The sequence below is a fragment of the Zea mays genome, chromosome 1 (genome assembly GCF_902167145.1).
Source record: "Zea mays cultivar B73 chromosome 1, Zm-B73-REFERENCE-NAM-5.0, whole genome shotgun sequence".
NCBI lineage: Eukaryota > Viridiplantae > Streptophyta > Magnoliopsida > Poales > Poaceae > Zea > Zea mays.
The window spans coordinates 237,998,696-238,015,651 of NC_050096.1; the positions used below are offsets into that span (position 1 = coordinate 237,998,696).

A 16,956-nucleotide genomic window follows, 5' to 3' on the forward strand; every position below is an offset into this window, starting at 1 on the left:
TCTTATGTGAGGGTGTTGATTCTAATGCACAACATTGATATCATGCACTAGGAACAAAATGTTGGCGAAAGCCTTGCCAGTACTTGCTTGAATATCACTGACAAAACAAAAGACAACTCCAAGGCTTATATTATGAAACCTAAAAAGAAGAAAGAAGTAATCATTTTTGAAAATTTTAAAATTCCCTAATGGTTACGCGACAGACTTTAGAAGATATTTGAATGTGAAGACTAGGAAGTTAACTGGGTTGAAGAGTAATGATTACCACATAATAATGGAAAACTTATTCTCGTTATGTTTTGTGATTACATGAAAGATGATGTGTGGAAGACAATAGCAGAGATAAGCTACTTTTACAGACATCTTTGTGCTAAAGAAATAAAGAAATGGATGATGGAGATGATGAAGCAACAAATACTAGTTTTCATATGTAAGCTTGAAAAATATTTCCCCCTAGTTTCCTCAATCCAATGCAACATCTACTTATTCATCTTCCATACGAAGCTAAGGTAGGTGGTCCTATTCGGTATGAGTGGATGTATCACACTAAATAAGCTTCATGCAATGGTTAATAATGAGAAGAGAGATGAAGGGTGCATCATTAAGGAATTCAAATACAAAGATATGGCATTGTTCATGGGTCTGTACTTTGTAGAGGAACACCATCAACGCACCTACATTGTGGTGCCATGTGGATGAAGATCCTTCTTGCAGTGATTTTGAAATGTTTCAATGTAGGGGTAGAACTATAGGTCCCTGCACAAAATACTATTTCACTGATGACAATGGAAGACTGCTTCGCTCTACATGTATAACAACATGGAAGAGATGAATCAGTACCTCTTGTAAGTGTAAACTTTGTAGTTATCTAAGTAGTCATTGTCTATAGCTTGTTTTATCTTGTCCTAATAGGTTTGTTTCCTTGTACTAATAGTGGGGTTGATTCTCAGTATTGGATGTGTGTTCGTGAACCAACACCAAATCAATGTGGTCAGATGCGTCAAGACGGAAAAGATGGAAGGTTTAATTTCCTTTGTTGGTTTCAAGAATTTGTAGATAGGAGTTCCAATTTACACCCAGACCTATGACAACTATCCCTCGAAGTTGTAACTGTCAGAAGCTATGGTCGGTATGATGTCAATGTTTTTGTTTCTGTTCTACCAGATTAAAAATGTCCATCCTCTTGTAGCCGCAACTAATTCTAGAATTATAACTAGAGCTATTGATGATCAAGGGAAGGTGACTAATTATTATGTAGTCATTAAAGAAATATTGGAGTACATGTTTTTAGGGATAAACAACTAAAAGTGGTGTTCTTTGATTGTGATTGGGTTACTCCCAATAGTAGAACGTGAAAAAACCAATATGGCATGGTGGAAGTCAAACACGAGGGTAAAATACATGGCCACGACACTATAATCATTGCTCACCAATGTGAGCAGGTGTATTATATGTCATATCCATATAGGCGTTTGATTGATTGGGTATTATATGAGGGTAAAATGCAACGGAACCAGTACAATGCAAATGTATGGGCCCAGCAGCAGGCTTTTCTCTCGGTAAGTTGAACAAATATGTCATTCTAAGCAACTAGAAACATGTTTTCATTTTGTACTTCCTAAATAGTGACTTGCATCTAATTTATAGCAAGTGGCACAACAAACAGACGTCTATCTGCCAACATTTGGGATGTTGCCTCTAGCATTTGCATCGCCGCCTCCACCTCTGCAACAATTTTCTTGGCTTCGTCCACAACAATTTTCATTTATATGTACATTCATGTGTGTAAAAATGGGGAACTTAGCAAATTGTTGTATATCAATATAGCGATACTTAGTATAATATATAAATTTGTTTTACAGGGTTTACAAACACGTCCTCCAACGGTTACAGCACCTGGAGATGGATCTGCCCAAGACGACGTAGTGGCTTCATGGGCAAACAACCTCTTCACCAACTAGAGTCCAGTAGGAGGTAGTGGGCATAACTCTAACCAACCAAGTGACGATTGGTAAGGTTATTTACTTTCCTTGTATTGGACTATAGAACTTTAGTAGTTGTATGTCGACATTTGAATGATATGGGACTATGTGAATTTGTATATACCTTAGACTATGTGAATGTGATATGATGATGTTGAACTATATGCTAATGTGGTTTGTGGTTGTGAATGTCGCTTTGTAAATATAAATGTGTGTTGTGAATGCGAATGTGAATTGATGAATATATGAGTAGATGTATGTATTGATATTCTGGATGAATCTGATATCTATGTAATCTGTTATGTTTTGAATTGTGAGAATCAACAAAAAAATAGACATGATTTTGACCTCCCTGCTATTATTTATTTCCAAGGGTAAACTTATTTCCGACGACCGTGGCTATCATACATAAATGGATAACATCCGACGGCTCTCTGGTGGCCATCAAAAATAGTGCCTTCTTAATTAAACACCTTTTTCGATTGCCATTTTGCTAAATTAGTTTGGGTAGTGATTTTATATATCAACATGTCTAACACCTCATTGCAGTATTGCCAATATGTATGGGACTTGGTTGAGAGGGATTCCAAATAATATTAAATCTACCGTTCTCCTTAGAGCCACATTTTTTTGTTGATCAATGTGGTTATGCAGAAATGACATGGTTTTTTCAAAAATGAACCATTGCTACTCCTTTACAGGTTATCTACCTAGTTATCCAGTGGCTTCGTACATGGAATATCATGCAGAAGCATCCTTCTCCGGATTTGGTTGCAATCATATGTTAGCGATTGACGCGATTGGTCAATAATTTTTTTACCTGAGATCATGGGTGGCGGTCTAGACAACAGATTCATAATACGTAATGTTTTCCTTTCCTTCTATTTTCTTTTTTTCAAGGTTGTGTGCTCCATATAGATGGGCAGAGGTCTGGAGGACCTCAAGGTTTTTGTATCACGTCAATTTAACGATCTTGATTTAATAAAACTTCACTTATCGAAAAAACATATTCCATAAATGAATAGCTAACATGGTTCAACATCCAAAGTCGTTGACTTCTATTTTCAAGAACTTGTCTCGGCTTTCAGATTAGGTTTATCTTGCATATCGACTTTTTTTTACAATTTGGTTCCTCTGCGGTCGTTGCATCAATTAAACTTTTTGAACTAGAAAATAAGTTTAAGGGTTTAATGTTCAAGGACCTTTCAAACTTGATCTCTTAATTTAGGAAGACCAACGAGATCCCTACAACCAACAATGGTTGGTGGATAGTAGATGAAAAACAAAAACAAAGTGTACCATAGTGAGTGGATGAGGCAACGAGGAGCAAACGATTTGATGATGCGACACCAAAACATATATTTCAGTTTGGCACGTATATATATGTATCTTGGACTGGATAACTGTGATTAGGTTATTAGTGAAGCAAACCAAACAAACACATTGTTAGGGATGATTTCGAGTTTGAGGGTTACAGGAGTGAGATGTGTGTTCGAACTATGTGATTAGGTTATTAGTGAAGCAAACCAAACAAACATATATCAGCTCGCCATGTCAACCAAATCTTGTCAAAACTGAGCCTAGGATATCTAAAAATAAATATTGATGGTTCTTACCGGAAGGATGCAAATCTTAGAGGCTGGGGTTTTGTGATTAGGAATGATCAAGGGGAAGGTATAGCTGCTAGAGCAGGTTTCATAGCTGTAGTTGCTAGCCCCTTCCAATATGAAGTGATTGCATATTTAAAAGCTCTGAATTTTGCCTCAAACCAAGGTATGATGACTCTAGAGATTGAAACAAATTGTAAGTGTCTTCGAGATGCCCTCCATCAAATGATTGGGATGATTCACATGATGGAGTGATTATTAGGGAGCTTAAATTCCTGATTTTGTCCTGTTTCAATAATGTTAAGGTGTTGTTTGCGCCTAGAATGTGTACAAGGTAGCACATCATCTCACTGCTATTGGTTCTGATATTCAAGAGTTGATTTGGATGTATAATTTTCCAGGCGTTGTATCAGATTTGGTCGCCAGTGACTTAATGTTGTGCGAAGGTTAATGAAGTTTTCATATTGCTATCAAAAAAAAGTGGTGCATTAAGTGGAGGGTAGTCACCTAAGGGGAAGGAGAGAGAGAGCAGTAGTCCATTGTTGCAAAGGCCAAGATGCGATGGAGAAGTTTAGCAAAATCCAAGTGTGAATCCGTTTGTCATATCTCCAACTCCTCCAGAGGATCTAGATTGGATACATGGTTTAATTTGTAGGCTCAAACAAAGTGATTTAAGTATGGTATTTAGTTTCAACTATAAACAAAAATAATTCATCCAAATTCTCTTGGTATATCTCTATAATTTTAGATTTATGTAAGAATTCCTGGAGTTACGAATTTTCTTTTCCAACTTTATTTAAACATGTAATGCTGATAATTTGTAACACCTCATCCAATCCCTAGACCAACGGTACTTACTCCTGTCAGCTCTCTAAGATCATATATTGTCCCCACATACTAACACGAGTCTTTTGTGCGCACTTTATCCTCAATCATGCGCACCCGAGAAAACTTCCCGGTCGGTCACCTATCCCAAATTGTTTCAAGCCAAACACACTTAACTTAGAGTTTCTTTCGAGACAAGCTTCCGAAAAAGAAGATGCACCTTGTTTGTATTAATACTCTATTAATTCTATTAACCTTTGAGCCAGGATATCACCATCCCAAGGGCCAGGATATCACAATCCACCCCCTTAGAAGACCGACGTTCTCGTCGAACCCAATCTAGAAACCTCCCCTCTTAGCCACATCTGTGTGTCTAGTATTGTCATATGTCATGCCATGTGACCACTCTGGGCCCACATGCGCCATGCGCCATATACCCGAACCCCTAACCCACACACGCCCGTGAAACCTCGAGGATCGGCTCTGATACAACTTGTAACACCACGTTCAATCCCTGGAGCAGCGATTTTTACTCCTGGCAACTCTCTATGATCATATATTGTCCTCACAGACCAACACGAGTCTTTTGTGTGCACTTTGTCCTCACTCATGCGCACCCAATAAAACTTTCTGGTCGGTCACCCATCCCAAATTGCTCCAAGCCAAGCACGCTTAACTTGGATGTTCTTTCGAGACAGGCTTTCGAAAAAGAAGATGTACCTTGTTTGTATGAATATTCTATTAATTATATTAAGGCTTGGGCTAGGATATCACCGTCCCAGGGGCCAGAATATCACATAATTTGAAAAAAAAAATCTATGCACATGGATCCAAATCCCATCTTGTTGGAGCCACGCCCCTCACACTCGTGAATTGCAGGCCCACATGAACAGTTCATGTGGACATGCAGTTCATGAATGTGAGGTGCTCGAACGGGATGAGTTTGGATCCGGTACATAGAAAATTTTTAGTTGTTGTCGTTGGGAAAGGGACTCGCAAACATGCAAACCAGGAAAAACAAGTGTGACTAAAGTCATTAGGTTGTCTCCAACAAAATCCTCTAAATTTCACCCTCTAAATAAATATTCTCTGTCCTTTACAAATCACTTTAAAAGATTTTGTCCTCTATATCTTCACTTTCTCCAATAATATCCTCTATATCTCATCCTCTGTATTTACCACTTCGCCTTGTTGTCTTGCGGCTTCGAGCAATAGAGGATCCGTCAAATATAGCAGATGGGCAATGTCCGGTATATTTTAGCGTTTGGTTTAGCACTTGCTGCTGGAGCAGTACCACGCTGCGTCCCCTAGATATAATGGACAGGAGACTTTACAGGAGCTTGCTGAAGTTAGCCTTATATGTAAAAGCACATTTGTTTTTTATTCCTATTATACACTGTGTTCCATGTAATTAATTCTTCAAGGCGTATTCTTCGTGCGTAGTCATGTGCTGCTGCTACTTGCCAAATTGATAAGTTGTAGAAGACGTTGTTGTTGTTTTTTTTTGTAGTTTCCACGTGAATTCCAGTGTTTAAAACGCGTTTGCGAGTTCCGCTTCGTCAACACATCGGTGCGTATACATTCCACGGACACACACTACTCATTTTCAGCACGGTACGATCGCTATTAGCTCGTGAATCAATTAACAAAGAGTACATACAACATGACGCACACATTTGTTTCACGTGGATGGCGAGCTGAGGCTTCTGGTCAGTTCAGGCTCTGCTGGTTTCCGGGCGCTTCCTTCCGCGGAGGCTGTTTCGTCGTCGACTTCAGGCTGCGGCTCCCCTCTCCCTCCGTCTCCTTCAGGTGAATCTGCGCCTGCGCGCGCGCGTGCACAGCTAAATGTAAGCATAAAATGACCAAGGGTTTCAGCGCGGACGCATGCATGGATACGTACCGAACAGAGACTTGACGCTTGGTCTCTTTGCCTTCTCCTTCTTCTTCAGCTCAGCTGCGCAGGAGCGCAAGGTTGCATGCATGCATGTATCAGGATGAAAAACACAACAACAGCATATATGGTCTGAATGAATGGTACGGTGCAGTACCCATGCCGGGGACATCGTGATCGTTCACAAGTTCAAAGTTCTTGTAGGTATAGCCCACAAAGTTCAGGTCCTTTGAAGAAAGCATCTGGAGTTCAAAACACACACACACACAAAAACAGAATAAGATTTAAAGACAGTTCAAAAGCAGAAAAAATGTAAACAAGTCTGACAAGTTAATAAGGTATTATGTGTTAGTACCTTTCTCCAAGGGCCCGCCTTTGCTGAACCCTGAACGCTACTACCGTCCGAGGACTGCCAAACAAATTAAAACACCACGCACACAGATAATAAGTATCCGGTGAGTGAGTGAGAAATTAAAGCACGTTTCTTTGTAAACGACAGCACCATGCATTTATTACCTCCTCAAACTTCTCAAAGTTCTGGGTGTCCAACTCGTCTGTGACCTGAGGCAGGTACGCGGCTTCTATCTCATATAGCTTTCCCCATTCTAGTCCACTGAACCAGGGGTGCTCCTAATAAGTTCAGATCAGAGAGTACTATATATGAGCCAAAAAAACAAAAATATTAATAATCAGTAGCATCTGTCAATTTGGGGCCATGTTAGCATGCTCAGCAAGCGCATGACAACCTTTATCTCTTCTGCGCCCTTTGTCCCGAGGCGCTGGTCGACGTTGCAGAGCAGCTTGCTTATAAGATCTTTGGCGTCTGCCGTTAGCCTCGCTTCTTCGGGAAATTTCAGGTGTGTTCTCCAATTCACGATCTGTGTGTGTGTGTGTGTGTGTGTTTGCAGATACAGGAGGCAGCATGCATGGTCTAAATGAAGGACGACACTGGAACGAAACCGATCGAGACGACGACGACTGAACCTAGAGTTCAGTGCTCCGATCACCGGAGAAAGCTTAAAACGTGTAGTGTTGTTACCTTTCGGCAAGTAGTCATAGGCTCGTCAGAATAGAATGGAGGATAACCCACTAGCATCTCATACATGATAGAACCAAGGGACCACCTGGAAACATGGGATTTGTTTGAGACTAGACTCATCAATGCGATCGATGGTGCAAGGAGATGCTTACCAGTCACATTCCATCCCGTAGCCTTTCTTCAGAAGAACTTCTGGAGCGATGTAGTCTGGTGTTCCGACGGTCGAGTAAGCCTGCGCAGCCAGAATGATCACTTGTCAAAAAGATTTGCATATCAAGAGATCGAGTCATCAAGTGGTAAAAAAATGATTACTGACCAGGGTTCTTCTGTTCTTCTGCCAGTGCTCCAGCTGTTCTTGCTGCGAGCGCTTCGGCATCGACTGCTGCTTCCCGTCCCCATGCATCGCCGACGACTTCGTAGGCGGCGTCACGTCCTTCTCGTTCAGGTCCGGGAAGTTGGAGTAGTCCAGCGGTTTGCACAGCCCGAAATCCGACAGCCTCAGGTGCCCGTGCTTGTCCAGTAGCAGGTTGTCAGGCTTGATGTCTCTGCGGAATTCAGGCACGTACTGGCACGCATCACGCGTCTATAAAACGACGGCATGACCGCGTTTGCTCCATGGTGTACTGTATGGTACGGTATACCTATGGATGTAGTTGTGCCTGTGGATCGATTCGATCGCAAGAACCGTCTCGCCGACGTAGAACCTGGCCTCGTCTTCCGTCAGCGTGTCTTTCCTCATGAGCAGCGTCATCATGTCGCCTCCTGGGAGGTACTCCATGATCAGGTACAGGTACTCGCTGTCCTGGAACGAGCAGTACAGCTTGACGATGCAGTGGTGGTCCACCTCGGCAAGAAGGTTCCGTTCGGCTCTCACATGCTCAACCTACCAAACCAATAAGCAAGCACACCCAGGGAAGGGAGTGGGAATTCAGAAACAGCTCTACCGTACCTGACCTCGACGAAGCATTTCTGACTTTTTAAGCTTCTTCATCGCATACACGTTTCCTGTGGTCTTCTCTCTGCAGACTCTGACCTAGAAGGGAACCATTGCGTCAAGCAGAGACGATTTTGTAGCAACAGAGTCGATCATTCGGTTTATCATCACCTCGCCAAAAGCTCCCTTCCCTATCATTGTTAGCAGCTCGAAATCCTCGACGCTCATTTTGTGCCTTTGCAACCGCATGTACTCCGTCTCTTTCTTCTCGAACTGCTTCAGGATGTTGTTGACCTCCTCTTCGGACACATCAGCGTCCGCTAGTTTCTTTTCTAGACTACACCGTCTGCATGCATCACGAGATACCATCGGCAATGACAAAATCCTTCTGAGGAATTGAAGAGCTTGATACCCTTTCCTTACCTTTCTTTCCTGTCCTGCAGATGCTTCATCTGCTCCTTGTAGTGTTTCTCGATGTACTGCTTGGCCGCCGCAACCCTCTGCTTGGTTGCGCTCGACGGCGCATCGTCGCCGGGCTCCTTGCCATTGGGAGGCAATTCCTTCTTCTTGCCAATGGATTTCTCCCTCGTTTGGAGCTTGGTGAACCAGCTCCTCGCTGAATCCATTGCGGGCAACGGAAGAAGGAAGCAGTTGCTGAGCTACGATCCCAACTAATCGTCCATACAGGAAATGCATCCGGAGACCAATCTAAACGGAATTACGGAAGTACACAGATCAGTGCCATCTATCTTGTTAGTTAATCCCGTGCACGATTTGCATTCTGATTCACGTAATTAGACAGTGCATATTTGCTTAACTATTTTTAGCTAGCTGCATGTGAGAATGAGCGGTGTTGAAGCTAGAACCATGCTGTGACAATGAGTGGTTATCGCTACGTCGTGCATGAAACGTCGCGCTTGGCGGGCACGACGCATCGTGTGAGCACACTTAGCGGGGATTATGGGGCTCAGACTGTATAAACACCAGTATAAGAGTAATAAAAAAAACCAAATTCCTGTGTTTGCATGTGTAAAAATGGGCGACGTTGTAGACGAATAGCGAAGGAGATGGGCGACAATGGCTCATCAAGCATCATGGCCTGCGGCGTGCGAGAGAGCTCACTCAGGGCTTGTTCGCTTTGGAGTGGATTGAGGGGGATTGGAGGGGATTAAATCCCCTCCTATACAAATTTGTATAGGAGGGGATTTAATCCCCTCCAATCCCCCTCAATCCACTCCAAAGCGAACAAGCCCTCATGTGGCCGATGTTCACCCGCTCCAATTATTCGGACTAGACCATGTTAATGTAGTGCAACTACGAAGCCCTAGAAATATGGGAGGTCATCGAGTCCAGCGGTGCTGGCGTGAAGCGCGCTCATGACCAGCAAGTATTAGGTGCTCTCCTGTGTTCTGTGCCAAGGAAGATGCGGGCGACGCTGGGGAGTAAGAAAACGGTTAAGGAGGTGTGGGAGGCGATGAAAAACATGTGTGTGTGTGGGGGGGCTGATTGTGTAAAGGAAGCCCATGCCTAGTGCCTATGGCATGAGTTCAAGAATATCTCTTTCAAGAATGTCGAGCGTGTAGATGACATCGTGCTACGTATCAATACGCTAGCTAAGGACCTGCACGGGCTCGGGGAAACGGTCAATGACACCTGTGTTATGAAGATGTTACGCGTGCTCACGAAGCGCTACTCCCTTATCGCATTCTCGATTGAGATTCTACTCAATCTAAAGACATTGACGGTGGAAGACTTGGTCGGAAGCTTGAAGGCCACTGAAGATCGATTCGAGATCGACTCCATCACCAAGAAGATGGGGGTGTCTCATCCTAAATGAGGAGTAGCATGCCATTGAAGATCGATTCGAGATCGACTCCATCAACGAAAAGATAGGGCACCTCATGCTGTTAGAGGAGGAGTGGCTGTCAAAGTACTGCCAGAGACTTACCCTTGAGTCATCCTTGACAGGAGGAGGCAAGAAACAAGGTGGATCTAACCAGGCCAAACCGAAGGGCAGCGGGTGCAGTGACAAGGAGGATCCTGTCGTCAACCTGACATCCGAGGGAACACCGAGGCCGAAGGAAAGATGTCGTAATTGTGGTATCTACAGTCACTTGAAGCAAGATTGCAAGCGACCAAATCTAGAGCAGAAGAAAGAGGCACATCATGTGAAGGCGGAGCTAAAAAGGAAATGTGCCTTTGTGCCATTTCTATAAAATGTTTTGGTGATTAATGCCCAACACAACAAAATGAACTAAAATGTTTGTTAATTGTGAATATGCAGATATTTAATACATGTATATGAGAAATTAAGTCGGAGAAGCAAATAAAGTTAAATACTTGACTTATAAGTCATGGTAACACCCTTGAATTAAGTAAAAATATTTTGGAAAAAATCAAGAGAAAAAGACAAGTACATCTGTCTAGGGTGCACCGGGCCACTCAGGTGCGCTACCGGACCACTATACTAGAGGCGCATCCAGAAGGCCTTAGAGGCCTGGCGCACCGAACCCCGAGTCCGATGCACCAGACCTCGAATTTTAGCAAAGGAGCGACCCTTGGTTTTTTAGCTAAAAATCAACGGATCTTAGTGTTAGTACTTGTCTTTCTGGGCAAGTAGATCCAACAGGAGAGTGGAGAGAGTGTTTGCAAAGTTCAACGGGGAATGGCAATAGCTCTGTTAATCTAGCCTCTCAAGGGCACTGTACGGGAGTATTTATAGGCACCCGAGTGCCCACCGTCCTCTGGCAAGGACGTTTATGCCCTCGGGTACCCAGACTATCCTCAGAATATTCCCACAAGGGGAGGTTACAGACCATCATTACAGAAAAGGCTATTACAGATGAGGCCCGTAACATGCTTATCCGCACGGGGCCCGTTACAGTGGGCCAAATCCCACATGGGCCTTCGGACGCGATGAGGACGTGGGACTAGCAGACTTCGTCGGAGTCTTGCCTTCGTCTTACAATGGAGAGGACGAAGGGCAACCGCGCCGGTCCTCATTCGACCGGCACTCTCAACTCGCTCGGGCACGGTCTTCGTTGGTGTAGCGAGCCGACGAAGGCATCGAGCGAAGGGTAGCGTCTTCGCCTTCGCCCCAACATTTGCCCTCCAAGGGACCAGTTCGACTGAGTCATCTGGTGCCGAAGACGTCGCTAGATGGTGGAGACGCTGTCCTCGCTCGAAGTGGTCCCGTGGGGGTTTTTGAGGTGACCATTGATGGACGTGGCACTGTTGGACTGCGTGTTTCCCGAAGCGCCGCGTCTTGTCTATAAAAAGGCGGCACGGTTGAGGCTGTTGCTTACCCTTGCGTGCGCCGGAAAACCCTAACTTTTTCAAACCGCTCGCCCGCTCACCTGCCCTCCTTGTTCTTCTACTTCGGAGATCTGGCCTGAGTCAAGCAGACTGCGCGCCGCCGCCGATGGTACGTAGCAATGTCTTCTTCCTCATCTGCTACGAGTGCGTCATCGGCCGATCTATCGTCCGAGGATACCCTGAGCGATTTGGTGGCGATGGAGTTGCAGTCGGGCCACACGGTGGAGTTCAGCACCTCGAGGATTTCCTCGGTTCGCGTGCAGGAGATGCAGCAGCTAGGGTACTTTGGTGACGGTGTTGGGCGCGTCCCGGGCGCTGAGGAGATTCCTGAGCCTAAGGGCGAATTAGTTGTGTTCGAGGCATTCTTCGTCGCTGGCCTTCGCCTACTAGCGCATCGTTTCGTGGTGGAGGTCTTGCAGAGGTTCGACGTCTAGGTCCACAAATTGACACCTAACGTCGTGGTTGCCCTGGCGAAGTATGTCTGGGCGGTGACTTCGTACGGCGGTCAGCCGTCCGTGGAGGTCTTCGCCAAGAACTATTATCTGCACTGGCAAAAGAGGAAAATTGGAAATAAGATTGCACAATTTGGATCGTGCACCTTCACGCCGAGGACTGGAAAGACTTCGGCGAAAGTCGTGGAAATAGTCCCCTGCGCTCGGAACAAGTGGGGCAACTGGTGGGACTATTGGTTTTATGTCTCGGGAGGGGAAGTCGATTACCTCCCAGGGCTCCCTGCGGCCGTCATGTGCTCCCACTGTTACATGGCATTCCCACCATTTGAGGTGGCGAAGGATGATGAGGACGAAGGGGCCCTCCGGTATGATGCCCGCATGAGTAGCGGGCGTGATTTGGTTGAGGAGTTCATTGGTTATGGAGTATGGCCCTTGGTGCACGGCTAGGTGCTTGGCGAAGTGTGCCCTCGCCAGATGCCTACCTTGGGCGAGCAGTTGGTGCGAAGTCTTACCTTCGCTTTGGATTTGCGCGGCCGAAACCTAGCTGCGTTTGTTCGTTTGAACTGTTCGTTTGAACTGTGTCTTCGAATTGAACCGTCTGCCATATGGCGGTTACCCGGGAGACGACGCTGCTGCTACTGTCGATCGCCGGGGAAAAAAGGCAGCGGCTGCGGTTGAGGAAGGCCCTTCACGTGGAGCTGTCGACCACTAAAAAGAGAAAACTAGGTACTGCAGCTGAGGGGTTGGGGGTCTTCGATCGTTTTGCTGTGGATTTAATGGGAACTTGTGCGACCCCCGGAGGAAGGATGTCTTCGCCCGAGCTCCGGGAATCTTCGGCGCGAATGCTGGAGGGTACCGGGGGTCGCTAGCCGAGGAACGTTCTGATCCCCCGGGAGGCCGGTGAGGACATGTTTACGTCTCGCTTAGCCCGTGAGATGAAGATTTTTTCCTTATGGACGGAATATTGTTGCTATTGTATCGGCAGTGATGGACAAGGATCACCAAGATGCGACGCGGAAGCGTCGGGCGTTCACTAGGGTCAGGGACCCTAGTCGCGAGGTCAAGAAGGCACGAGGAATCGTGAAGTCTACCGCCCCTGGTAGCAGCAAGCCACCGCCGGCTGCAAAGCCTGCCGCCCCCGGCCCCAGCAAACCTTCATCGGGTGCGAGGGCCGTCGCTCCCGGCTCGAGCAAACCGCCTTCTGCGGAGCCCACGCAGGAGCAAGGGCCACCGTCTCCGCTGCATACTGCCGAGGCGGCGGCGGGTGGGGCCGACCTCTCCATGGACATCTGCGTGGATGACTACCGCGTGGGTAGCGTCATGATGTTTGATGCCCGCACGGGGCGGGGACTTGTCGGTGAGTTTTTTTCACGGAGTCTGGGTCTTGGACAAGATTGTGATGCAGGGTCAGATCCTAGGCAACTGGCTGTTGTCCCGGCTCCAGTGGCGGCCGCGCCGGCCGCGGTGGCGGCCGAGGCGAAGGGTGCTTCGCAGGACCCATGGTCCAATTTTTGCGCCAGCAGCGAGATTACTTCGACCGCTGCTGCTAAAGACGTGGCGGGTTCTGTTGCGCAGTAGCTGAAGCATGTAAGTTGTCTTGGACTTCATCAGTTTGTTGTGTTTATGTGATTGCGAATTTGATGGACTTTTCATGGCAGGCGGCTGCCTTCGTCGAACATGTTGCGTCGGGCGCTCTGACCTCGGAGTTCACTGCCGAGAAGCAACGACTCGAGGGCAGGATTGAGCGCCTCCGAACGCAGCATACGGAAGTTGTGCGAGACAAGTCAGCTGCGGAAAACAAGAGCCGCAGGCTGATGGAGAAGTTGGTGGCTATGGAGGTCGAGAAGGAGGACCTCAGCTGTCAGCTGGCGGCGGAGAGGAAAGACGCAAACAGGGCCTACACTGAGGCGCAGGCTGCACATGCCGAGGCCAAACTTGCGTGTGCGGAGGCCAATCTTGCTCGCCAACGCGCCGAGGAGGCGGAAACGAGCCACAGCAGCTTGCGTGACCGCCTGGACAAAGCGAAGGCCTCTACCCGCGTAGAGGTCAACCGGACGCAGGCGCAGCTGACGGACGCGTATCGGCAGCTTGGTGCGGGGACCGCTCCCTTTGACGCGTCCAGTAAGGAGGTGCGCCTCCGCTTCCTCGGATGGCTGCAGGACGAGTTGGAGGTGCTCCCAACGATTGTGACAGGCCTCATGTCATTTGCCTCGCTCATCACCTGCGAATTGGCCGTGAATGCCTTGTCCCACGAGGGATGCGGGCACTTTGAAGTCTTTGACCGATCGGACGAAGACTTCGAACGCGGAATCTTCCAGGTTGAGGACCCGGTGCTGAAGCGATCGGTCGGACACTTTATGATAGGATGTGGGGCCCTCACGGTCGTGATACTGTCCGGGAGAGGTCAGACCGGGTGATGGAGCAGGTATGGAGTTGTTTTTGTGATTATATATATGGGTATTTGTGTATTTATATGTGGTTTTGTTGAATGAGTATGCTATTTCTATAGATGGCGCGTGATGAGGAGGTCGAAGACCTCGAGGACTTGGAGAGCACGCTGCCCGAGGCGTCGGGTGAGAAGGAGGGGGTTGAGGGGGAGCTGGCGCCGCCGTCCGATGTTAGTGAAGGCCCCATGGTGACCTCCGCGCTGACCTGTGCTGGCGAGGACCCTGTGCCGGCCGCTGCGCCGACTGGTGAGGACACTTCGGTGGTGGCGGGCGAACCAGCTGCCAAAGACCCTGCAGCGTCGGCCGGCCCTTCGCAGGTGGCGGGGTAGGAGCTAGGGCTATCAGGTGTAAGATTTTGTTTTTGTGATACTGAAACTCGGTTGCTGCACAGGTTTCGACGTATGGGCCTGCGCAAGCAACCGCTGCTGACGATACTAATTTTGTGGCGGCCGCAACCGTAGTGCCTGCCAATGACAATTTATCTGGTTCTGGATCTGGGTCTTTTTCGTCTGATGGTGAGTTTGGGAGTCCGTTTTCCTGGACCGAAGAGTCTTCAGATGAAGACTTGGATTATTTTGCTGTGTTAGATGTGGCTGCGGTGGAGTCCTCGCCGCGGGTGGAGGTTGGCAAGGTGGCTGATCTTCCTAGTGCGAGGACCAAGTGCCGGCGACGAAGGGTGGTGTCGAAGCATAGCGTGGGCGAGGTTTCGCAAAGTGGTAGGCGCCGTCGGATGGGGATGGAGCGAGACCGTCTTTGAGTGGATCGGTTTGGTAAACGAGAGCTATTGTCTTCGCCGATTGGGACGAGCATTGGTGAGGGGGATCTGCGTAATCTTTTTGAGGGTGAGGAATTGAAAATAATGTTGTTCAATTATAGGGAGGCGGGCATCATCCCGAAGGTTGAGCCAATGTAGTATGTGGTGCCCTCGCTGAGTGTATGTAACTGCAACTTGTATTGTAATGTGGCCTGCTGGCCGTCTTTGGGTGAGAGACTGGTTGTCGCGCACTTTTGCTAATTCGGCTGCACCCTTAGGCGACTTTTGCGCGGAGTGTCTTTTAAAAAGACTTCGATTGATGCACTTATTGCGCTTATCCGGCTGCACCCTTGGGCGACTTTTGCACGGAGTGTCTTTTTAGTAAAAGACTTCGATTGACGACGCACTTGCTGTGCTGATCCGGCTGCACCCTTAGGCGACTTTTGCACAGAGTGTCTTTTTAGTAAATGACTTCGATTGACGACGCAATTGTTGTGCTTATCCGGCTGCACCCTTAGGCGACTTTTGCACGGAGTGTCTTTTTAATAAAAGACTTCGATTGGTGCACTTGTTGTGCTTATCCGGCTGCACCCTTAGGCGACTTTTGCGCGGAGTGAGACTTTGTGTTGTGCACTGTTTTGCTATTTTGGCTGCACCCTTAGGCGCCTTTGCGTGGAGTGTGTAACGCCCTGAATTTGGGGGTAGAATTTTTTCTTCTTTTCTCTCACCAAATTCAGGCGTTACTCTTTCCTTTTTCCCTTTTCTTCTCGCTAAGCCTTGATCTTTTCTAAAAGTTATAGCGAGAATTAGCTCGACATCTTGTGTAACCAAAACCTAGAACTATTTTTGCTTGTTGCATCATGCCGGATTATGCACTCTTTTGTTTGCGGTTGAGTGAATTGGAGAATTAGGCATATAGAGAATATGGAAATTAGAAAAAGAAAAGCCTTTTCTTTTTCTCTCTCCCCCCTTCTCCCCTTTTGGCCCAACCGCCCCTTCCCCTTGGCCCAAGCGGCCCAGCCGCCCCCCTCCCCTCCCGCGTGGGCCCCGCGGCGGCCCAGCCGCCCCTCCCCCCGCCATGGGCCGTCCTGGCGGCCCAGCCGCGCGCCCCCTCCGCCCCTTTGGGCCCAGCCGGCCCAACCGCCCCCTCCCCTTTTCTTTTTTCCAAAAATCCCCTCCCCGCGGGCCCCGCTCGTCATCCCCTCTCTCTCTCCCTCATCCTAACCCTAGCTGCCGCCGCCCTCTCCCAACCCCCGCGCCGCCGCCGCCCCTCCCCGGCGCCGCCGCCGCGCCATCCTCCCCCTCCGGTGAGGTTTCTCCCCCTCTCCTCCCTCCTCTCCTCCCCCTCCCTCCTCCTTCCCTCCCGTCGGCGCCCTCCCCCGCGCCATGGGCGCACCCGGCCGCCCTCGGCCGCCCCGCGCCCAACCGCCCCCGTCCGCCCCGCGCCCGGTCGCCCGCTTGGCCGCCCGCCCCTCGCCGCGGCTCGGCCGCCCCGCCTCAGCCGCCCCCGGCCCCGGCGCGCCTCGCTCCGGCGAGCCCGCCCCTCGCCGCGCCCCGGCTGCCCCGGCTCGGCCGCCCCCGCGCGAGCCCCGCTCGGCCCCGTCTCGGCCGCCCCCACCACCCCCGGCGAGCTCGGCCGCCCCGCGCCCCGGCTCGACCGCCCCCGTCGCGCCCCGGCTCGGCCGCCCGCCCCCGCGCCCGGCCTCGCCC

The 16,956-nt window shown here is 48.5% G+C and overlaps 1 protein-coding gene across 1 annotated transcript; it reads right to left on the reverse strand.

Moving 5' to 3' along the window:
- Positions 1-6,021: 6,021 nt before the first annotated feature.
- Positions 6,022-8,985, reverse strand: LOC100280360 (putative AGC protein kinase family protein). The gene is made up of 13 exons (NM_001361063.1): positions 8,702-8,985; positions 8,450-8,624; positions 8,294-8,377; positions 7,986-8,227; positions 7,661-7,889; positions 7,497-7,576; positions 7,345-7,429; positions 7,052-7,183; positions 6,822-6,935; positions 6,661-6,714; positions 6,463-6,547; positions 6,315-6,368; positions 6,022-6,235 (listed from the first exon to the last, which is right to left on the reverse strand). The coding sequence occupies exons 1-13, from the start codon at positions 8,902-8,904 to the stop codon at positions 6,096-6,098; spliced, it is 1,677 nt and encodes a 558-aa protein (NP_001347992.1). The 5' UTR covers positions 8,905-8,985; the 3' UTR covers positions 6,022-6,095.
- Between the last annotated feature and the right edge of the window lie 7,971 nt (positions 8,986-16,956).

Excerpts from the sequence above, each read along its gene's own strand:
- LOC100280360 (NM_001361063.1), bottom strand. The coding sequence starts at position 8,904 with ATGGATTCAGCGAGGAGCTGGTTCACCAAGCTCCAAACGAGGGAGAAA. Across the intron at positions 7,430-7,496 it reads TACGGGATGGAATGTGACTG|GTGGTCCCTTGGTTCTATCA; the intron begins GTAAGCATCTCC and ends CCATGTTTCCAG. Across the intron at positions 7,184-7,344 it reads CTATGACTACTTGCCGAAAG|ATCGTGAATTGGAGAACACA; the intron begins GTAACAACACTA and ends ACACACACACAG.